The 25,947-nt window shown below is 28.8% G+C and overlaps 1 protein-coding gene across 3 annotated transcripts; it reads left to right on the forward strand.

Moving 5' to 3' along the window:
* The first annotated feature begins 12,961 nt into the window (after window positions 1–12,961).
* On the forward strand, window positions 12,962–21,942 carry LOC120080480 (uncharacterized). Of its 3 annotated transcripts, none has more exons than XM_090315042.1 (2): window positions 12,962–13,094; window positions 21,247–21,942. In XM_090315042.1, exon 2 carries the CDS (start codon window positions 21,269–21,271, stop codon window positions 21,755–21,757), a length of 489 nt encoding a protein of 162 aa, XP_090171168.1. In that variant the 5' UTR covers window positions 12,962–13,094; window positions 21,247–21,268; the 3' UTR covers window positions 21,758–21,942. The 3 variants fall into 3 exon arrangements, with proteins under 3 accessions (XP_090171168.1, XP_090171169.1, XP_090171170.1); XM_090315043.1 differs by lacking the exon at window positions 12,962–13,094 and adding an exon at window positions 21,016–21,097; XM_090315044.1 differs by lacking the exon at window positions 12,962–13,094 and adding an exon at window positions 21,065–21,082.
* Window positions 21,943–25,947: the final 4,005 nt, after the last annotated feature.

The raw sequence follows: 25,947 nt of genomic DNA on the forward strand, positions 1-25,947 counted from the left end.
TCCTTCTTTATTGTGTTTCTTGACACCATCTTAAATAATGGTTGGATGACATTACAAAATTCCCTAAAAGCTTCATGCTCAACTATTGAGAGAGGATATTCATGTCTTATTATCATCCTAGCTAATGTTTTTTTTGCAGCTTCCTGATCGAAGTTATATAAGCTTAATGTATTGTTCTTCTCTCTATTAGGATTCAATAGGGATTGTCGTATGTCCTTTTGTCCTTTATATGGGCACATCTTAATATGATCATGCAAATGTTTGGTTCCATTTTTACTTTCACCCCTTAATTTTCGTTTGTAGTAATTACAAATCGCCTTGTCTACTCCATCTATTTTTTGTTTCTTAAAATGGTTCCAAAGAACCGATGTCAATCTCCTCTTTAAAAATCCCTTCTCAATATCCTCATCAAGAATAACATAATTATCAACATTCAAATTATCATCATTCGATGAGCATGGAGTTAAATTTGGGGTTGAATTTGAGGTTAAATCTTGGGTTGGATCTGGGATTGGACTTGAATTGAATCTGAAGAATCTTTATTTGTATAAGGTGATGACGACATTGTTTTTAACCTACCAAAAATTTAATTTAAATTTTCAACCTACCATAAAACAACATTCAAATTTCAAACATACACAAACATACACAAACATATTTTCCAAACATATTCAAGCCTAAAATTCAAAACATTCAAATATCAAACATACACAAACATATTTCTCAGAACAATCAAATAGGTATAAAAAACAACGACTCATTATCGAACGGCCAAACACAGAAGTTAGATCTTCACCTGAAAGCCCGCCGGATAGACTTCTCAACTGAGGCAGACTTCAACGGAGGATGGAGTGGAGAGGGCCTATTTTATGGAGTGGATTGTGGAGTAGGATGAGCGAGAAGGGAGGGATGAGCGGGAGCAAGAGTGGAGGGACAAGCGAGAGCGAGAGTGGAGGGATGAGCGAGAGCGAGAGGGCTGCAAAGACTATGAGCGAGAGAGAGTGGATGGATTGGACGAGCGAGAGCGAGAGCGGATGGACGAAACTATGAGCGAGAGCGAGGGGGGAGGCCAGGAGGGATGAGGTTATGAACGAGAGATGAGGGATTTGGGTGAGAGGGGAGGGATTTGGGCGAGATTGCAAGAGGCCGGGAGGGATTTGATTTTGGGCGAGACTGAGAGGGGAGGGATTTGGGCGAAAAGGGACTCGGCAGCCGGCACCGGCAGGCAGAGAGCAAGACTCGAGAGGGTCGGCACGTAAGGGGATACTGAAGTTCTGAACATGAACGTTGTGAGGCTGAGGCAAGGCAGTAGAGTAGGTGGTGTCGTGGTGTGGTGTAGAGACACTTCAAGTTCACCTTCACAGTTCACACAGAGACTGAGACAATTGACTCGACAGAGAGGGGAGGGGAGGGAATTAATTTTAAGGATTTAGGGAAAGGCTTTTGAGTTTTAGGCTTTAAAATTTTTGTGTCTTTTTATATATAAATTTATAAAATTTATAAATAAATAAATATATATATATATAAATTTGGGGTCGGGGATTAATCAGGGTCGGGTTCGGGGACGGGGCCCCGATTAAATTCTCCGGTTTGACCACATTCCCGTTCCGGGGACCCACCTCGTTGGATTTTTTTGCCAACCCTAATTTTCATCTCATTTATAGATGATTATTCTATATTGGGGTATATTTACTTAATGCAATATAAGTTTGAAGTTCTTGAAAAGTTCATAGAGTATAAGGCTGAAGTTAAGAATTCAACTTATACCCATGAATAAGTGTACTTAGCAAAATAAAAAGTAGCAAAGAAAAATTTTATATTTTTTGAGTCATGGGTGCATTGTTGAAAAGGTGAAATAAGAATACCTAGAAATGAGTAATGGAATTTTGAAGATAAGCTTGCCGCATTTAAATTTAGGAAATATTTCTGTAGGTCGGTCGTCATTGTCTGTGCGCCATAAAAATATATCAGTTAAGCGGAAGAGATAGAATGTAGCATCTTGAGCCACCATTGTACTTAATAAAGATGCAAGTCATTGTAAGAAACTATGAGAAAATAAGATTAATTTTCAAAAACCAAAAATAAAAAATAAAATGGTTACCAAATGGGGTAAAAATATCCGCTAATTGATTATTAAAACTCACAAATTCAAGAGTAATATGACCATTTTGCACGTGCTCTCTCACTCAATAAAGAGGGAGTTCGATAGGAGTCTGACTTGGTATCACTTAGGGTTTTCTATAGAGGTCGAGAGACTATCATTCAGATATATTTTTAAAGCCTAATCAAGGAGTTGATTGAAGTTGGATCAAGAAGAAGATGTTGATGCATTCAAAAGTTGGGGTAGTTTGGTTTAACATGCTTACACGTGATCTATTCTTAATTGGTTGATGAGATATCTGATTCATTATTTTGTTTGATGAACCCTTGAGCATCTAAGCTCAGGTTTTTTTTGGAATTGATTGATTTTCATGATTGTTTGCTCTGTTACTTGTGTTTACCCATGCGTTTAAGTACATACCACTAACCCATATACTTGGTCTTAGTTTTTCCTTGGGTAGGCCACCATAACTAATGGCCGACCCATAGAGTCAGAGACATCACAACCATTTTAAGCATCATGGCCAACCTGCAACCTTAGTATATATATCATTTCCTTCTCTCCTTTATAGCCTATGCTCGTTTTTTGCCCATAACATTATGAAAATATTGAAATGTATAACTGATAATTCTTGAAAAGAGTTATTTTTATGTCTCTAATCTCTTTTGCTTGTTACATTTAATGTGTTTAAATGTCTATTTTGTCGAATTCTTGAGCATATCATGCTTTTTCAAAGCTTTATAGGTCATTCGGGGTCGAATTGGAGCTTTCGAAAATGAAATCGAGCACCTAGAGTTTCAAAGACGTGAAATGACGAAATTTCCCTTGAGGTAAGCACTGCACTACTTTGATCTAGGAAAAAGCCCAGTCAGCTACCAATTCAGTGCAACGTTGTGCCTAAAGAAAGAGTACGCATTAAGGCGAGAGCGTCACGACACTCTGGAGATTGACAAAAAAGCATAATTCGCGCGCATGAGCACCACTGCATTGCCCTACTCTCGACCCTCCCCCACGCTATAGAAAAAGGGTAGAGCGCTGTGGTGCTACCTTGATTCTTATATATACTACCCTTTCTTTTTAGGATTTTTCATGTGAGATTTCAATGGAGGCCAAAGTTTCTTCCAAAATTCTTCCTCTCATTTGTTTTTCTTACATCTTAGCTTGAGATTTTAAGTTCTTTTGGGTTGTAACTTACGGATTAGAGCTCCCCTCTTCAGTTTTTCTATGGATCGGTGAGGTAAGGATTTTTCTCTAGTTTTGGGAGTAAGAGCTTATGTATATTTCTTGAGATTATTTTTAAATGAACATTACATTATAGTTATGTTTCTTTGAATCTATTTCAATTTCTAGATGCATGTTTATGTGTGATTGTTTCTTCATAAATGTGTGTTGTCCCTACTAATTGATTCATAGTTTGCATGTTGTCTTCCCTTTCATCTAGTTCAATCATTCAAGTAGCAAATAGTTAAACCATGTGTTTTAGGATTTAGGGTTGTTGCCCAACCCTTAGGAAACATGCTTAGACTAGTTTAAAGATAAAACTGGTTAATTAAGTTAGGATTTTTCCATTAATTAATCACATAATGGAATCCCAAAACTTGATGCACGTATTCTTAATTTTATATGGACACTATTCAAATCCAATAGACCTAGGGGCATGTTGTTCAGTTAGAACTTAGGCTTTAATTAATATTTAGGATGTTTTCTTGGTTTAATTAAATGATTTGGCTGCCATGGCCCATAGCATTAATGTGTTTGGTTAGAACAAGTAAATCGGTGTGCACACATAAATCGAGTACATGTTTGATTAACGGAAATCGATGATAGAAGTTACATAGGAATCCCTCTTACTCCTAAAACTAGAAACTCATATCCTAGGTTACGTTTACCCGTTGCGTTTTACATTCATGCTTTTATTTTCTCGCATATTATCACTACCCACACCAAAAACTCCCATTTACATTGTAATTAGTTAATTGGCTTAACAAAAACTCATACTAACACTTCCCTACGGATCGATTCAGACTTGTTACTGTTACTACTGAAGGGTTTGGAATACTCCGAGACGAAAGCAATTGAATGCATATGTCTCTAATTTTGTTTTACAAAACATTATATGCAGAGTGATGGAAACTACAATAAACATAATTAACTCTAAGCATGCTTTTTCTACTAAGATTTTTACAAAGAAGAAAGAGAAACTCACTTCTGAAGACTTAATTCTTCACGTTTCCTCTCCATAGTCAAGTATCACGAACTGAACTTCTTCTCCCGAACACGAATGGAACTTTACAGCAAGTTCTCGAACACAACAAGATCTCCTTTGGACACCACAACAAGTTCTTCCTCGTTATTCTCAAGGGGTGAGAATCATGTAGAGTTATATGGGCTTGCATTTTTAATTTTGTGAAAGGGGAAGGAGATTTTGACTAAGAGAAAAAATTCATACACAGAAAAAACTAGCAGAGAATTAGAGGATGAATATGAAGTAGTTAAAGTTGATCTCTCCACAATCTGTATTTCACGTATATGAGAGAGGGGGATTGGGGGAGTTATTAACTCCTTCCCCTTTTTAAAATTAAAAAATTCAAACAATTTGAATTTTAATAATATATATGTATTAAACTATATGTTATATCACATATAACATAAAATCTATAGTTTATATTATATCACATATAATATAACCTATAATTTATCATTCTCTCATATAACCTATAGTATTAATATGAATCACATTCATATTAATTTTAACCTATAGTTTTTATATGAATCATATTCATATAATTAATATTTGAATCATATTCAAATATTTATTTATCTCATTAAAACTTTATATTATAATGTATCATATACATTATATTAACTATATTATATACATTATATTAATTGTATCATATACAATTAATTCTCTTTAATTAATTTGAAAAATTCAAATTAATCTAAAATTAATTTGATTTTCATTAATCCTTATTGAGCTAACAAGGGACCTTATGGAGATGGAAGCTCCATAAGATTGAAGCTTCAATGATACTTGATTAATTAACTAAACTCTTTAATTAAATTAATCAACCTTTATTAACTGTGGTCGCTCCACTAAAGACCGACATCTACAGTCTTCACACTGTAGATATATTTCTATATCTATTGGATATAACCAATCAACGGTGCGTCGACTCTTCACAAGTTGCTTGTAAGTACAGTTGGGTCAAATTACTGTTTTACCCATATAGTTACATCTAACTCTTTAAGTATCATTGATTCCTCTAATGAATAATTAGTTATAGTACAACTATAATTGAACTCCTATCGGACCAAGGAATAGTGCGATGCCACATTGTTCAAGACCCAAAATCAGCCTTAAGGGAGCAATATTTTATCTACTAACCCTAACAATAAGAAAGTAGTGAATTCCTTCTGTGTAGTTGTGTTCCCAGCTCCCCAATCAAACGAATCTCCAAAATGGTAGGCATATTGAGTCGACGAAATCATCCATGTAGATCAAATGACCGCCTTCATAGACAGGAGTTCACAACTCACTCGATATTAAGGTCAAGTCACCTATGGTCATTTTGGTGAAATGTAAATCTCTTCTAGCAACAGTGTTACAAAGTGAAACTATTCATTTCATGATACGTTTTTATACAAACTCTTTGTATAGAATACTTCGCTCACATGTCTCCACATAAATGATCATGATCAGATCATTTGTAGCACTTTACAATAATTGTAACCAGTACAAAGCAAGTCGTATCCGTAGTGTCACTAGGATAAGGTATCTAGCCTTATCCATTTACTACAGACCGTTTGGGTTATCACTTAAACATGATTCACCTATATGTCTTCACATACATGTTTAAATTACATCTAATAACCTTAGATCTTAATTTATTGGTTTTGGATTAATGCAACTAATTGTTAAATAAAATACAACTTATATTATTAGATTAAATACGAGACTACGAGATTTAGGACATCAACCCCAACAACTACATCATTGTAGTAGTAGTCGTTGATTGGTAGAGGTTTGCAGGTGAAATCTCTCTATCAATGATCAAAATTAAAGTGTCAAACTGAAAAATAGCAACAAAAAGAAATAATAATAAAATTAAATTAAATTAAAACGCTTGATTTTCAACCAAAGTGAGGTTAGCATAACGCTGAAGTTACATTGCATCTGTCAATTTTGAACCTGAAATTACCCTATATTTTGTTGATGTACTCTTGAATTACGATACTATCTCTTGAATCACATTTCTTTTCATTACATTGAAATTTTTTTAAAGGAAGAATCCATTTCGACTTTTTTTTTTCCAATATCGTCTATTTGAGACCTTTAACAATTATGGGAATTGAGATATATATATATATATCAAATATATCTTTATTTTATCTACTAAGTTTTATTAAAATTGACATTTTGTAGGTTATATTACTATGTTATATTGTTGTGTTAACTTAAGTTTGGTTCAATTAACTAAAATGAATTTAGTTTAGTTGTATTGATATACGGTCTGTTCTTAGAGATTTAATCTCTACCCTATTATTATATTTAAAAAACATAGTTTAATTAGATTAAGACATATATTTTCGATTAAAAAGTCAAATCATGTTCAAATCTTCCATTTTATTTGTTGTTGATGTAAAAAGAAATATGTATACTTTTTTAATAAAAATATTAATAAAACAAAGAGTAAAATGTTTTTTTTGAAAAACCACACTAATTATTAATTTACGAACCTAGACCAAGGTTTAAAATATCTACGTTAATGAAAATATTGAAGTCTTAATTTTACAAAAACTTCGATGGAAATATCGATAAAAATATTGGTTTCGATGGATATTTCTTAAAAAAAATTAAAAATAAATTTAATTTAATAAATAAATATTTTATTATTTTTCAAATAAGTAAACATATGGATTGTTTATTTTATATTTATATTAGTGATATTTTGATGTTTATTTTTTTGTGTTTCATGGATTTTTCTACGATATAATAGAAATATCAATTCACCTCTTATATCGATATCGAATCCATGGAAATGTGAAAATATCGATATATCGATAGAAATTTAATACTATGACCTAGACATATATATATATACTCTGATAAATATTTCTAGAAAAATCATAAAATCGGATTTTTTTAAAAAAAATAAGTTAGTAAATAAATATTTTATTATTTTCAAATAAGAAAACATGTTTATTATTTATGTTATATTTATATTAGTAACATTTTGATGTTTATTTTTTGTATTTCATAGATTTCTTTACGATATAATGAAAATATAAATTTATCTTTTACATCGATATCAAATCTATAGAAACGTAAAAAAATTGATGAAATTATCGATATATAGATGAAAATTCAATAGTATAAGTTAGACATACGAATTTAACTATTTATGGGGGAAAAAAGTGTGATTCAAAAAGGAAGGGGTCGGTTCTGTTGGATGTGGCGTGTGGGTGCACGTGCCGCGGCGTGCCTTCCAAGTGCAACACCATCAACCATGCACGCTAAAATTAAACGGTTCTTAAAAGTAACACTGATTAATTTATTATTTAATTCATTCGTTAAATATTTAATAATTCCCTTGGGTTATGTTCTAATTTCATCTCTGACTTTAATCTTGTTTTTATTTTTATTTTAATTGATCAAGTCTTGGGGGATGTAAAATATTTAATATCTACTGACAGAATAAAATGTGAGTAAATATCTTGATAAAATAGACCTGCATACTCATAATTAAAAACAAATACTCACTTAATTAATCTTACTTTAATTGATTTTTTTATTAGAGAAAATAAATCCATTAAATATATTGGGAAAATATACCCTACAATCCATGGTCTTTTATCTAATTCTCAAGGTTTCAATATTTTAAAAATATCAAGTTTATCTTTAATGTATTTTTAAAGAATTATCAACTTCAGTTGGATGAACCAAATGTGTATGGAGGTTGAAAATGTAATTTAAAGTGGTTTAGTGTAAACATGCATTATCAATAAATAATATGTTCGAGAATATTCCAAGTATTATATCTCAAGAGACTATTCATGCAATTCAATTTTTTTAAGAACTTTTTGATCCAAATCAAGGGATAATTGGTAAATAAACGATTTTGGGTTTTTTTTTTTTTTTTTTTTGCAAATAAATAATAATAATAATAATAGGAATGAAGAAATTCAAGCCAAGTTTCAACTCATGGATAAATTGCCTTAGGCGATGCAATTGCATCAGCTCGACATCGCCAATTTTCAATGAATTGAGAGTATCCTTAGAAGCCTAAGTAATTAGTCCCATATCTCTATAACTAATTAGATTTTATATAATTTCATGCAATCTCTTGGTTATACGGTGTGCCTTATTTATATGGTCATGTGATGTCTTATCTCTAACTCATAATCTCATATTCTTTTGTGAGATCCGTTTATATATTAACATTTTCAGTATTAAGACTTAATTAGCATGTTGATTTAAGTGATCAATTTAAATCGACAAGATAACACAAGTTTCAACAAAAGAAATAGAAAGATCAATGTGATTCAACGCGATACATTGACTAAGTCATATTCTTTAAGATATCTACAAGACCGAATGCCTTAAGAAAATCAAGCCATAATGAAATAATAATATAAGAATAAAATGTCATGAATTACAGGAAAATGATGGAATAATAGAAAAATAAAAATAAAAACAGTGAAGAACTAAAAGAAGAAATATGAAAATACAGTAAACAAGGCCTTTGAATGAAGCCAACGAACTAAGGTGCTCTCTAGGATGGATTTGATCCTTTCTCAAAGTAAATCTCACTCTACAACTCGCTCTCACGAGTACACTTGATCTAAAGAAGCCATCTCTTCAAAGGAACTTTCATTCTTGAAGAGATTATGGAATGATTTCGTGGGTTTTTTTTCAAAGATCCGATTCTTCACGTTTTTATGATTTCAATGTCTTATATATAGAGTCTATAGGGTTGTGTTGCCAAAGTTCATGCTCCATGAAATCTTAGTTGATTTTGAGGTCAAATAACAGCTTGGGAACAAATAATAATAATAATAATAAGTCAAACACAAACTACTTGTGGAAGTCTTGTTTTCAAGGTTTAGGGCAGGTGATGCAGCTGCATTGCTCTGACAGCACATCGACAACAGAAGTTATTTCTGCAAAAATACCAAAATGGACCGTAAATGCTCCTAAAATTGGTCATAATCGCTCTAAACTTGTTTAAAACTAATTAAGGACATGTTTACTCGTTTCGCTCTTTTTAAGCCATTTTAGGATCAAAACATTATGCTAAGTGTCTTTTCACTAGATAACAACACACTATTTGACATATTGGGTTAAAAAGGGGTTTTTTTTTTTTTTCTATAGTGAACCTACTTGACTATTGAAGGAATTGAATTCCTCACGAAAACGTGTGAACATTGTGCCAATGTATAATCAATTTTGAAAAACACATAAATAAAAAAAAACAAAATAAACAATTAAGTAATATAAGCATGCTACAGAGAGACGAAGGTTGAAACGGAACTTACCCTTGAAGATTCTTCTTCTCGTAACTCCTCTCCACGAAACGGAACAACACGTGTCTCGAACTCAATGAACTCCAATTCTTCCCACGAACACCACCACTCACAAACAGTGGACACCACAAAAAAAAACTTACTATTCTCCGGCAGGGAATATAGGATTGTGGGATCCTCTTGTGTTTTGGGAAAGAGATGAGAATAATTTTACAAAGAGAAAATGAAAGAGTGAGTTTGAGACATCTATTGTGTTAACTATTACAGATTACCACCCAAAGTTCAACGTGATAGAGAAAGTGATTATGGAGGGGAAGTTACAACTCCTCTCCAGTTAATGCAGATTCTTATTAAATTTATATATTAAATATCATTTAATATAATTAAATATATTTAAATATCATATATTTAAATTTTTATTTGAATCATATTCAAATGACATCATCTCACATAACCTATAGTTTTAATATGAATCTCATTCATATTAATTTCAAATTATAGTATTTATATGAATCACATTCATTCATGTAATGAATATTTGAATGTTATTCAAATGTATTACTCTTATATATTATATAGTATTAATTATAAATCATATTTATAATTAATTATATATTATAATATATCAATATACATTATATTAGTTTGAATCTCATTCAAATATTTATCTCTCTTATTAATTATAAATCTTATTTATAATTAACTATAATGTATCAACATACGTTATATTAATTTGAATTTTATTCAAATATTTATGTCTCTATAATAAATCATATTTATAATTAACTATGTATTATAATTTATCAATATACATTATGCATTATATTAATCATATTAATATAAAATTTTCCTTAAATAATTTGAACAATTCAAATTATTCCAAAACCATTCATCCCTTGTTTTATCAGTTAGCAAGGGGACCTAATGAAACTATATATTAAAAGCTCCAATGATACAAAATTAATAATTAAACTATTCAATTAATTAATCAACATCCATTAAGTGCAGATCACTCCACTAAAGATCCACTACTACACTCTTCGCAATGTAGATTTATTTCTGTATCTACGGATATAACCAATCAACAATAAGTCGACTCTTCATAAATCGCTTGTAACTACAACTAGGTCCAGTTACTATTTTACCACTATAGTTACATCTATCTCTTTAAGCACTTGATCCTTGTAATGAACAATTGGTTATAGTCCAACTATAAACTATACCCCTCTTTAGCCAATGAGAAGATTAGGCGCCTCATTGTTCAAGACCCAGAATCTACTCTTAAGGGAACAATTCATCTACTTACACTAAAATTGGGAATGAGTGGATTTCATCTTGTGTAGTTATGTTACTGAATTTCATCTTGTATAGCTATGTTCCTAGCTCTTTACTTGGACAAATTGCCAAAATAGTAGGCATATTAAGACTACAAATCTAGTCATTCTCACCCATACAGATCAAATGATTGCCTTCATAGACAGGAGTTCATAACCCACTCAGGATTAAGGTCGAGTCACCTATGGTCATTCTATTGAAATGTTAATCTCTTCAAGCAACAATGTTATAAAAAGAGACAAATCATTTCGCGATTTGGTCTTATACAAACTCTTTATATAGGATGCTCTCACTCACATGTTTCCACATGAAGGATTAGAATCACATAGTTTGTAACACTTTACAACTATTGTAACAATTGCAAAGTGTGTCATATTCATAGTGTCATCAGGATAAGACACTCAATCTTATCCATATACTATAGACCATTTAGGTTATTATTTAAACATAATCCACATGTATGTCAACCACATACATGCTTAAGTTACATACAATAACCTTGGATCTTAGTTTATTAGATCGAGTTACACAATGCTAAATGTCATATAAAATAACTCCTTATTTTATTAAATAAGTGAATTTCGTTTATAGATTACAAACCACGAGATTTAGGGCACAATCCCCAACAGCTATGCCTCGTTAAGAAGAAGGTCGAATCTGACTATTGCCATTTGATGAATGGCATGGTGTGACCTAATTTAGGCCTTGAGAAGAAGATAGTTTAGGTCAAAGTCCAAATGACCTCTTCGGCCTCTACCTTGATCAAGGATGAGGTCGAGGTCGAGCCTCCCCATTTGAAAAACATGGCATGTTAAATGCATGCCCTGACCTGTTTGGTTCAAGAATTAACCTAATATGACTTAGAAACCCTTGTATGAATGCCCTATATTATAATTTTACCATGAATACATTTTTATGACTTCAGAAGAATGTAAGTTCATTCTCATCTCTAAAAACTCTTGCTACAACTAAAAACCTTTAACACCAATATTCTTCTTATTTTGCAGCTCACATCTTCCTTGAATTATAAATTTACTATTGTTATCATGTGAAGGTCAAGTGCATTCTCTCATATCTAGATTTTGGCATCAATAAATTTAGTTAAATATTTTTTTAATATGTTAATTATTATTTATTTTTATTTTTAATAATCTTATTGAAAATTGAAATTGAGACTTTCAATCTGAGTGATCTTGAAATAGTTAAAATGAGTTTCAAAATTATTTCTAACCACTTCCTAGGAACTATATTAAAAATTACTCTTGTCAATTTAATCATTGTTTAAAAACAAACATAGACATAAGTTAGGTACTTTTGACTAAGAGATATATGGTTTAAATATGTAACACTATTTTCTTAAAAAAAAAAATGTGTTTACTATAAATTCAATTTATCTTTCTGTTAAATCAAAATATTCATTATAAATCATATGCTATTACAAGATAATATGATTATACAAAACTTTTAACATAAAACATTTTCAAGTCTTTAAAAAAAGAAAAACATTTTCAAATCTAATAAGTTGATAATTAAGATCTATTATAAAACAAATATTGATATCGAACATTAAATTAATTTTTTATTATATCACCAAACACCTACATATAAACCCATGAACCAAAAGATAAATTGTTTTTTTACAAAGATATTTAAAATTTAAAACTCATCGATTCTCCTAAAAATTAGTGCATTCAAATCGAAATCTTGAGAAAAGAAAAATATATAAATATATGTGGGTATTTTTTAAAAAAGAGAAAAGCGGTTTTTTTTTTTTTAAAAAAAAAATATATTAGAAGAGAGAAGCAGTTCCCAATATTCGCTGTCACTCCCATCGGTACTCATCAATATCATCCCTTTTTTTTTCCTTTTAATTCCCTTTCTCTCTTCATCACTTTTTTTAATTCCAAAAAATACTTCACATTCATTAATTAATTTATATATATTTTTTAATTTTAATTTTAATTATATATATATATATATATTACACAGAAAGCAGAAGTAAGAGAAAAACTAAAAGCACTTCTCAGATCATTCTCAACACTATTACAAGATCCATCCATCTCAATTTCAGAAACCTTTCGATCCAGAACGACGTCGTTTTCTCGGGATTTCGCATTCTTCTTCTTTTCCGGTTAGTTTTTCCATCGCTTTTTTTTTTCTTTTATAATTAGGGTTTCTTTGAGTGAATGCTATTTTTGTTTTGAGATCTTCGTTTGAGATTGGTTACATTGTGATTATTTGAATTTCAAAGGGAATTTAAAAATTATATGATTATTATTATTATTATTTCTATTTTTTTCTTTATTTTTTGAATTTATGTTCTTTGGATGTTGGTGTTTTCTTCTCTAATGTAGAAAATGCCACACCCATTTCCAATTACCTTTTTAAAAAAATCATTTTTTTCTCTTTTTTTTTCCCTATATTTTTATATTTCTTGTTTTTCAATGACTATTGAGACACTATTATGGTATTAAATTTTCAACGTTGATATTTACATATGTAAAGAAAAATCATGAAAAAAAGGGAAAATTATAAGGTGAATAAATGATGAACATTTTAATTTGTTTTAAAAAGCGTGTGAATATTAATTTAAAGTTATTATTTTTTAAAATATTTTGTTTTTTACTTTTTCAAACATATCTATCATCGATATTTTATCACATATTTGAGTCATAAACCTTTTAAACTGGCTTGTCACTAATTTTTTTCCTTATATATTGAATTTTGAAAATTAAACTCGTGTTTTTATTTTTTTTAAATGTGTTTGTTTGGACGGCCATCTAATTGGTTTCTTTTTTAGGTAAATTGCAATAATTACTTATAATAATTAAAATTACACTTTCAAATTTATTTAATTTTTAAAATAAAACTTTTAAATTTACGATAATGATAGATATTGGACTCTTGAAATGATAAATATTAAACTCTCAAACTTACATAATCGGCATAATTTCTACAATTATGTAAGTTTGAGAGGTGAATTTTAACATTTGTATAAATTTGAAGAGTCTATTTTTACAATCGAAAGTTTGAAAGTATAATTATAACTATCATCATACTTCAATGATAGTTTTTACCATTTATCTTTGGAACTCTTTTTTTTCTCTATTTTTGTGCATTTTCTAATTAGATTTTTTTTTGAATCATTAGTTCATTTTCAAAAGTACATATTTATTCAGTACATTGAAAACTATATTAAGTTTTGGGGTTTTTAATAAACACATGGGGCTGTTCAAATATTGGAATTTGTATATAGTTTGTGTCTGAACTGTTCAGAAGACTTTTTTTTTTTTTTTTTTTTAATATAGATACCAACTTAGTTTTATATATTATATTTTTCTTTTTCTTTTTTTTTTCTTTTTTTCTTTATATTTTGTTTTTTTTTTTTTTTTTGCTTTGTGAGTTATGTCTCTTTTATATTGCATTAGAAAACAAATGATTAGGGGCTTAAAAATCTAGTTAGTTTCACAACACTCAACCCACATTAACCAATTATAGAGTTTTCATAATTTTTAGTTTAAAAAGAGAGAACAAAAACATATTAGAAGTATGAACTCTTCAAACAAAATAAAATCATAAACATGTTAACATTTCATTTTTGAAAAATTAATCATCTATTTTTTTTTTTTATATTTGTGAGTGTTCATACTAACTTATACATACTTCGACTAATCACACTTGGTGTATCAAGAAAACTAGTAGGATAGTAACTCATAGATAGCCACTAAGAATTAACCCATGTTCTCTTGGCCTACCCATGATGGTTAAAAATTAATCATCTATTAACCTATAAAAATCAATACATAGAATTTCAAGCTAGTTAAGTCGTGTCAAAACGAAAATAACTCAATAGACATATAGTATATATGTTAGCAACGGGGTTGGGACGAGACGGGATTCCCCATCTTCATCCCCGTCTCCGCAGGGTGTTTCCCTCATCCCCGATTTTTTTGTAATATATATAATTATATAAATATTTATAAAATTAATATATATATATATATTAAAAAATAAAATAAAAAATAATCGGGGATGAGGACGGAGAGGGTATCCCCTCCCTGCTCATCCCTGACCAAAGACCAGTTATAATCCTCGGTTTGAAACCAGTTAAGTTGTGAAACAATCCAAGTTCTTTTGTTAATTAAAAAAATATATGTGTGTCATAAAATTGAAAATTAACCTTTCATAATTTTTTTTTAGTATTTGACCACTAAGAACGAATGTAATAATGCCAATTTTAATTATATAATTGAAATTACTCCCTAAAGTTGACTGGTAATTACTGAGCTCATATTTTTTTTAAAGAAAAGATATGGCATGATTTCCAAGGATGATATAACAAATCAAAAGCATATAGTACATTTTTTATCCTTTTATTTGAGCAATTGTGCCTCTCCTCCCTATTTAAAAATACAAAGCATAATTAATTTTCACATGTCTTCAAGTTTCTTTTGTATTAAACAAAGTTAATTCAATGTTATTATATTATATTATCTTGGAGAGATTAAAATAGCTTTGTTTTTTCTGAATCCTAGAGATATTCTTAGTATAGTTTAATCAAATATTAGTAAAAATATGTGTGTTAGTGGATGGGCAAAAAAAAAGAGAATATTATTTTTTAATGAAAAATCAAAAATTAAAAAAAATAAAAAATAAAAAAATAAGGAAAACTATTTACACATAATAGAAAATTTTAATTATCTTCGATAGAGGCAGGTAGAGGTTGATAGAAGTCTATTGTTGATACTATATGTGATAGAAACTGATAGAAGCCTATCATTGATATGATAATAATAGAAACTAATACAAATCTATCGTTGATATCAGTATTTTTTTTTTACTATTTTTGTAAATAATTTAAAATTTTTTGTATATGAGTGGGGCATGTTGATGAGGGTATCCTTGACCTATGAGCACATGTGAATAAGGAGGAAGGAGCATCCTTCTTCTCTTGCAAAACCTTCCATATTATTGTTGAATATTTAAAATAACAAAAAATCCTTGTTTGATGCTGCCCATAACAGACAAAGGATTCCAATTTAATGCCATGTTATTTACTCATATTCAAAAAAATAAAAAAACATGGGCTTGTCCTTTCTTTTTCTTCCTTGTCAATAGTATACTAAATATATTATTTGGTTTTTAAGATATTGGTACCATTTTTTACTTGGCTCTTTTTGGTAACTGTTATCTCTCAATTTTTAAACACAAAAAGAATTTTTAAAAACTATTTTCTAAAATCTCATTTCATAACCATTTCATTTTTTATTTTAGCCTATTTTTCATTACTTCCTTACAATAGTTTAAAACTTTCTCAAGTATAAGAGTTGAAATCTTAGTTAGATTTCAAAAACAAAAACAAGTTTTTAAAAACTATTTTTTTTCAAAATTTTATTTGATTTTTTAAAACATGAGTAAAATGTAGATAACAAAGCAACAAAATTAGAGGTGCAAGAGATCTTTGTAGGCTTAATTTTAAAAAAACTAAAAACTAAAAATGAAATGATTACCAAACGAGGTATTAGTTTTCAAAAACTTGGTTTAGTTTTTTTAAAACATTGATAGAAAATACATAATAAACCAAGAACTTTAGAGGTGGAATATTAGTTTACGAACTTAACTTTCAAAAACTAAAAATAAAAAAATAAGTGATTAATAAACAAGGTCTTAACCTTACGAAAGCTTTTCTTTTTAATTCAGTGACATGTGAGAGTGAAAATTTGAACCATCAATCCAATTGAACAAGTATGAAAATTTTTCATTAAAACTCCAATTCTCGAAATTTTCAAACAGCTAAGAGAAAGAAAAATGATAGAGACATGAGATCCAAGAAGTTGAAGAGATGAAAAACTATGAGACATTAATTAGAAATTTATGTCAGGATTTTAATTTAGTAAGTCAAAATTTATAGTTTACATCAATTTAAACTCTAAACTTAATACTCTTAGTTGGTCGTATTTTTATATTTTGTTAAATATCTTTTATTTTTAGTTAGAGCATTCTTGTATGTCTTTTTTTTTAAAAAAATATTGATTCTTAAATTAAATTACAAATATTATCTCCATCTTTGAAGATAACTAAAATTTAGTTTCTATGGTTTGATTCAACCTATAATTTGTGAATAGCTTTTAAATTTGATTGTGAGAACATCAAATTTCTTTAAAATAAAATATTCAAATTTATTAGGTCTTTATTTTCTATTTTTATTTACTCAATAATGCAATTTACAAGTCAAAATAGTAAAATAATATTTTAATTTATATTTTTGGAAAGCTAAAAATAACCAATAAATAAATATATTTCCCCTCAAGTTTTATATAAAATTAAAAACAAAAAATAACTAACGGAAATTTATCTAAACAGTCTTCTCCAGAGTTTGGGACCTTTTATTAAAACCATTAAAGAAAAAGGGCGAAAACTCAAGTTTTAGAAAAATAGTGGGGTGGGGGGGAAATCATGGTGGGAAGGGCAAATGTGTCCTCATACCAAATTCAATTTAGGTAGCAACTAATATATACATGTCCCATCAAAATAATCACTTAAAACTTAAAACTTTTATTTGTCAAAAAAAAAAAAAAACATATAACTTTTTAATTTGTATTTAATAATTTAAAAATTCTTTAAAAGTGTCTAATAAAGTTCATATATTTCAATTCTATGTCTAATAATATAAGGATCAATTCGTATTTTGTTTTCGAAAACTGTTTTTGAATTTTGTGATCCAAATTATGCAAATTTCATTTTTTGTAACTTTAGTGTATTTATATTTTGAATTTGAAATTTTAAATGACAAAATTACTAAAAATATTTACAAATAATAGCAAAATATCATCGTAAATATTTTAGCTTATTTTCCTATATTTGAAAACTAACCCTAACAAATATAATATTTTTGTTAAATTAAAATATATAATATATTATCTGTTATATATTATATATTATATGATATTACAAAATAATACTTATACAATTTTTAACATAAAATAAGTTTATACATTAATTAATAAAAATTTATATTGAACTTAATATTTACTGAGTAACTATAATCAGTCTTATGGTTTATAATTATATTATCAAACATATTTTAAAAATTTATTCGAATTGGAGTTTAAATTTTAAATATGTTACCAAACACAAATATAAAAATATGAATTACAACTCTGTTTTCACTGATCATTTGTTTTCAAACTTCTGTTTTCAAATTACCTATCAAACATGCACTAATTTATTTTTCTTTTGAGATGTCTGGTAGCTCTTTCTAACTTTAAATTTAATATCAATAAAATAAAATTTTGATATATTGGACTATTCCAAAATTGATGAACCTATTAAACATAAAAAAAAAAAAAAAAAAAAAATTCAGTCTTAATTTCAAAATATAATACGTGAGCAGTGCTTAACTAGTTGACCTATGTTCAAGTTTCGATCATGTGGTTATAAAAAATTAAACAACAAAACTAAAAGTAGGTAATAAATAGAAACAAAGCTAAAATAAGAATGTGACATGAAGTAATAATTCCATTTACCTAAACAACAAAAGGAGGAATATATTTCATAAACTTGGGGTCTGATGTGAATTGTCTAGTCTCACTCACATTCCCTATTTCATAGCTCACCTTTTTCATTCATGGAAATTTGTTATTAATGTCATATATTTTTCCTTTCTTCTAATTTATTGTGGTCACCACATCTCACTTCTTTCATTTTTCTAATTAATAAGTTTTTTTTTTTTCTTTTTACTCATTTTTCTCTTTCCTCCAATTTCATATCTTTTTCTCTCTTTTTTCCCTATTCAAGTGTGTTGAATGGGACTAGTTTTCTAGTTTTGATCTATAGCTTCAAATTTATTTACTTGTAATATATGATATTATGGAGTATAGAATAAAATTGATTCCCCCTATTGTGTTTGAAAGGTTTTCTGTATGTAATTTTTTAAAAAATAATTTTTACCATCGTGGATTGACCTAATCGTAAATAGGAGGCATGACCTTGGTAAAGAAATTAAAAGTTAATGAGTTATTCAATCCATGGTGGTCACCTATCTAGGATTTAATATATTACGAATTTCTTTAACGTATTCTTCTAGAATTAGGTAGATTGTCTCGCAAGATTAGTTGAAGTACTCGTAAGCTATCTCGAAAACTCACATATATTAAAAAAAATACTTTTAATCATTTTTTAATCACACTTTATTTTTTTAAAAAAAAGATTACGTGGAGGAAGACTATTTTGATGGGTATTAGGTAATTTTTTAAGGTTAAGTTATAAGTTTAGTCTTTGAACTTTGAGGTTTATGTCTATTTGATTTTGATCCCTAAAGTGTGTAAATGTCTTTAAAATTTCAATTTTGTGTTTAATAAATTTTTGACAACTTAAAAAAAAAACTTTAAAACGTATTTGTTTTATTTGATATAAATTTGAATATTATGTCTGAATGAAAATTCTTAACTTTTAATTGTGTGACTTCATAGATTTGTGAATTCTACAAAGTATCAAAGTTTAAGGATTGAAGATTTTTTTTAAGAAAAAAAAAGTTTGGAGCACTTTCGTATCTATTTGATTTTGTGGCTAAGTTTTTAAATATTCTATATGGTTGGATTAATATAGGACGGTTTTCAAATATAAAAAAAGTGAACAAAAATATTTACAAAATATAGTAAACTTTTAGAATCTATCAATGATAAACACTGATAGACTCTATTAGTGACACGTTGATAGACACGAATAGAAGCCTATCAGTATCTATCATTGATAGATTCTCAAATTTTAGTACAGTTTTGTTATTTGAAATAATTTTTCATTAGTATATTTCTATAGTTTCTTTTCATGAATGGTTCATAAGATTAAAAAAGATAAAAAAAAAAAAAAAAAAAAAAAACTTAATTATAAACTATAGAATACAATGTTATTGTTAGTTGCTTATATAATCGAGATATACTATTTTATTTTAAATTAAAATAACTAAATCAAATATAATTCAAACAGTTAAAATACCAATAATTTTAATTTCTTCCTAAATTAAAGTTTAAAAGAAATGAAGGGATATTTGTGTTAGTAATAGTATGTACTATATTAGAATGGGACAGTAAAAAAACAAGAAACGTAAGAGGGAAGTTCCTAATTCCTAATTTCCTAAAATCCGTTTATCCAAAACGGCTTATTTTCTAAATCTCTGTCACGCCCTGCCACATTTACCCGAACTGGTAACTTTTTTTTAATCTCTTTTTTACCCACCCAATCCTTTTTCACTACCCATTTTCTGTCCATTTAATTAAAAGGTAGTTTTAAACATATCCGAGATAGATTTTACCTTTCATAGATTTTACTATATTCACAATTTTTTAAAAGTATTGTTATAGACTTGCTTCATAAATAATTAATTACTCGCCTTTCACAAATCAATAAAATCTAACATTCTGCTTAGCACTATCGTTATCACGTTAGAGATGAGTCCGATGACTATATCTATCGTAGCTTAACATGATGACCATGTCTATCGCGATGTTCATTTTTCTCTACTCCATTGTAATATTCACTATGAAAACACAATAAAGTGTGAGAAAAATAAAGATTGTGATAGACATAACCATTGTGTTAGAGCTATGATAGATATGACTATCCCTAATGATTAAAATATCGATGTCGATATCAATATCGAGATTTTAATTTTATGGATATATCAATAGATATAACGATAGAATATCTACAAATATTTTTTGTAAGTCATAGAATTTATAAAACTTATTTAGATTAACAATTAAGTTGTTTTTACTCTAGAATAGAAGATATTTTTATATTTTACGAGCATGTATAAAAGATGTTGGAGATTTAATATCGAACCCTTTAATTTACGAATATATCAACATATCCACGGATAATTTCATCGTTGGTCATCTTTATTGTATAAAATACTATAGTGTATTTTGACATAAGTAGAAGGTTAGATTTCATGTATTTGCGAGGGCACGTGGTTAATTATTTAATCCTGTAAGTACTATATGTCAATTATCCAAAATTAAAATTTGAAGAGTATTTTTAATGGGTTAAACCAAAAGCACTTTTTACCTTACCTCACTTTATAGAAAAATTCTCTCATCATGCAAAACCAGGGTCATTCATGTAATGAACAAATGGGTATTAAATGAGAGAGAGAACAATTTTTTTTTATATTTATTATTATTCTTATTAGTTTTTCATTTCATATATTTCCACTTATAAATACGACCATCAAATCATTTTCCAAAGGAATTTATATTCCAAGTGTTCATCTAAATTTCTTGCAGCCTCCGATCAAGAAATTCAAAAATGCAAGAAAGCCCATCTCGACCCACACGGCGTCGTAGATTCGCCGTGGACGACGGCGCCGATCTAATCGACTGCTCCGGCAAGCACTGCCGGTCGTGCACTGCCGGATTGGTGGCGGATTGTGTCGCCGTCTGCTGCTGCCCGTGCTCGGTGGTCAGCTTCTTGGCTCTGGCTCTGATCAAACTGCCGTGGATGGTCGGGCGGCGGTGTCTGCAGCGGGCCAGAAAGAAGAGGAAGAAGAGGAAATTGATTCGCCGGAGAGGGGAATGCGACGGCGCTACGGCGGCGGAGACTGGTGGGTGTGCGGCAAGTGAGGAGGGGTTGCCGGAAATTTCGCCGGGATCGGGCGAGGAAGAAGAGACGGTGGGGAATTTCAGTGCAAGATTTGAAGCAGAGAGAATTTGGCTGCAATTGTATCAGGTGGGTCAGTTGGGATTTGGAAGAGTTTCTTTCACTGGGAATTCAAATCTTTGGCCTAATTCCAATTAGTTCTAATTTAATTACTCTAATTTGTAAAGTTAATTAGATAATAAGGTAAATTATTAATTTAGCATTGTTCTGCCCAATATTGTCTAAGTTTAGAAATTATTCAACTACATTTCCAAAATAATCCTTCTTGTTAATATCCATTAACAAAAGAAATATATGACTTAAGTAAAGTTTATTGGTTAATATATTTCTTATTGAATGTCACTCTCACATTAGTCCGAACTTAACAGTAATTCACGTACACTACCAACAGGATATTGATATAGAAAAGAAAAAGTTTAACTTAATGATAATCGACATCGACTCGTATCAATATCTTGATATAGAAAAAGGAAAGATCTGAACATTTTTTTTTAATCGACATTATGTTATAACTAGTTGAGTTTTGATCCGAGTTGGGACTTGAAAGCGATAGAGGGAGAACATTTAGTAAATTAATGAGGGGAAATGAATTTGCATTAAGCCCTGGCAGCTGGAATAGTAAGATTCTCATGTGAATAGCATCTGTTCATTTCCATTCCCAATCCCATAAATAAGTTCCTTTTTTTGCTCCCTACCTTTCTAATATGGTTTCACCTATTTCTGACCTTAATTAATTTCATAACAATTTAATTCAGGTATGGTTTTTCTTCTTTAATAGTTTTTGAAAAACAAACTTAGGTTGTGTTGGGAAGTACTTACGTCTTAGGTATTTTATGGTGTTTTGGTCTAACCTCTTTTGGTTTGGAGTGACATTCTCAAATAGACGTTTATTGTCTGTCTTACTGTTTAGAATTGGCTACAGACCCATGGTCACATTAATTAATGGAGTCTTGATAACTGAGTGTATATATGTTCTTTGCACCTGCGGGATTGAATCTCGAGGTTTTTTTTTTTTTTTTTTTATTGTCCTTTTAGATGGTATATTTGGGGATGTTCTCTTGTAGGAAAGGTGTTTCCATAACATATCTCATTGGAGCATAGCGTTTGACTGGATTTACCATATGAGTGCAAGTAATTAGTTGTTGCGTAAAGTTTGGAGGGTAGCTCGTTGTATTGTTATTTATCATATTTGGAAAGAGCATAATTTGTGTGATCATGAGATACCTTAGAGTCTCCCTAAGTAATTAGTCAGATTGTGCAATCGGATATTTTTCTATGTCGCTTTTAAGTGGATTGTGGGCATCTTCTTAGGAGATTCCTGTTGGCTCTTCCTCTTAGGAACTATTTTCTTAAGTTGTATAAACTTTTCTGTGTCGTGGTTGTGTCTTGATCGTGCTAGATCTTTGGCGATAAGATCTCATTCCTTTATTACAATTCAATACCTTTATAAAATAAAGTAGATCTAAATCTAATATAATATTATCTTGAATAACTAATGAGATTCATCAAGAAAGGGGCAAATAGTTCATATTTATTAGTATATTGATTAATTACATTTTTAAAAAGTATTTTAAAACTGTTAAAAATAAGTGTGGATTAAAGATGTGGTCATGTTGAGTTGTTTCTTGTTCAAATAAAAGGGGTTTGATGATGTGAGCTAGAATAGTGAAGCATCTTCTCTTAACTCTGAATGTGCATTTGATCATGTAATATGATTTTTATATGGATACAACTTTGGCCTTATTTCTTCCTATTTAGTGTGTTGATTAAATACATTCCAAGTGAAAAATCCTAGAAACTAAAGATATCTTTTCCCAATTCTTTAGGGCATTTTTGTAGTGAGGAAGAACAAAAGCTATACTTCTTTCGTAAAGAATATTTCTTTTTGTAATGTTTGTTACGTTACTTTAATTGTGCATCACTTTCTTATATTGAGATGTTGAGTAGGGACAAATAAGACATTTACATCTCTCTCTTACGTTCTTATCATTATTTTCTATCTTAATGAATATTGAGAAATACGTTTTAGTTTGGGTTCTATTTAGTCTCTAGATTTCAAAATGTTACACTTTTAGTCTTTAAGTTTTGAATTTGATTTCAATTTAGTCCTTAGGTTTCAAAATGTCATCATTATATTTATATTAATTTCAGTATAATGAGATATGATTTCACTTTAGTTATTGAGATTTGAGTTATGTTTTAATTTGGTCCCGAATGAACTTTGAATTTGTATTGATTTCAATATAGTGAGTATACTCTCAGTATAATCGTTTGATGTTTTCTCTCAAATAGTAAACTTTAATCTTTAGGTTTGTTGATCTTTTGGAAGGATTGATCTTTACACTAATTGTGCATCACTTTCTTATTATGAGGTGCTGAGTAGGGACAAAAATAAGACATCTCTCTTACATTTCTATCATTAATTTTCTATCTTAATGATGAATATGGGAAAAAAATATTTTTGATCTCTAGATTTTGGGTCTAGTTTTTAGTTGGTCCACAATTTTTAAAATGTGACACTTTTAGTTAAGTTTTGAGCTTGATTTCAATTTAGCACTCTAGGTATTAAATGTAACGCTTTTAGTCATTAAGTTTGGAGTTTGATTTCAATTTAACCCTAAATTTCAAAATGTTATAATTTCTCTTGAAGTTTGAATTTTACTTCAACTTGATTCATAGGTTCCAAGATTTACGCTTTTAATATCGACTTTTCATTAAATATTAGGGTTGGAAATGGCTAGGGTGGGGCTAGAGAGATTCTCCATTCCTATATCCAAAGGGGAAATTCCACCGGATCCCTATCAAATGAAGGTAGGGATAGGGATTCCCCGTCGCAAGGACCCATTCCCAAACTAAATACAAACATAAGAAAAAATTTAAATAAATTAAATAAAAAAGGTAAATACAAAAAAATTAAAAATAATAAACTAAATGAAAACAGTAAATACAAAATTAAAAAGAAAAACACAAAGAGAAAAAAAAACACAAAAATAACAAGAATACCAAAATAAAAAGAAAAACCAAGAAAAAAAAAATTACTTTAAGACAGAATACATATATAGTTTAAGGGGCGTTTGTCTTTTGGAAATGTAGACAACCAAAATTTTAGATATCTGAAATTTTAGATGTACAAAATTATAGATGGCCGACATCTTTAGATTACCATGTTTATTTTGTAGGAGTATTTTTGCAAATATCTAAAAATATTTTGATAACTGTGTTTGTTTTGTAGGATTTCCATGCGAAAATATCTTAAATTTACACAATGTTCAAGAACGCCCTTGCGATTTATTCACTAATTTATAATTATTTTGATATCATTTGAACTTATATAACATATTTGTTTTTATCAATTTTTATTCTTAAAACAATATAATATATATTATTTTTATGTTATTTTTCTCAATAAAATAATGTATATCATAATTTAAGATTTTTTTAGAAAATAAATTTAATTTAAATTTAAATTTGAATATCTAGTTGAAAAATAATAACAAAAAATGATATATATGGTTAACAATATTTATTTTTAATTATATGATGCAAATGAAGATATATATATATAATAAAAAAAGATTAAAAAAATGTAAAATGGGGATGTCTCCAACTCGGGAATCTAAAAAACTCATGCATGTTTCAGGAAGGCATCCCAAACTCTCCAGATACCTTCCATCCGAGTATTTTAGGATGCTTGCGAAATAAACGACTCCTAATATCTATCTTGGTTTATGCGGGTTGTTTTTCTTTTATTTTTTTTTCTTTTTTGGACAACCCTACTAAATACACTTTCAAATTTAGTATTAACCTCTATTATTTATTTAAATAATTTAAAAGAATTATAATTAATTATATGTTACTATTTTTCAATACTATAAAATTCATAATTATTTTTAATTAATTAATAGACATTAGTGCTAAAGATTGGAAGTGAATATTTAGTGAAAATTTGAGGTTCAAATGATAGATCTTAGAAATTAGGTACCAATTTGAAACATAACTCAAACATAAGGGTAAAATTGTATAAATTTTAAAATTTTAAAACCTAAGGACTAAATTAAAATCAAATTCAAAATATAAAGACTTAAAATATAATATTTAGAAATTTAGAAACAACATAGAAACTAAACCCAAAATTTAGAGACCAAATGTGTATTTTTCTCGAAAATTTTTTACATGTTTCAATTAATTCAATCACAACTATTTTAGAATAAGATAAATGTTTTTGGTAGAAATGCTCAAAGTCAAACCACCATTAACTTTAATTTAAGGAAAATACAATTTCATCGTGAAAAAGGCAATAAGATAAATAACTTAAAGATGATTTTTAA

This window comes from Benincasa hispida, chromosome 6, assembly GCF_027475165.1.
Source record: "Benincasa hispida cultivar pf3 chromosome 6, pf3_genome.v1.1, whole genome shotgun sequence".
Classification (NCBI taxonomy): Eukaryota; Viridiplantae; Streptophyta; class Magnoliopsida; order Cucurbitales; family Cucurbitaceae; genus Benincasa; species Benincasa hispida.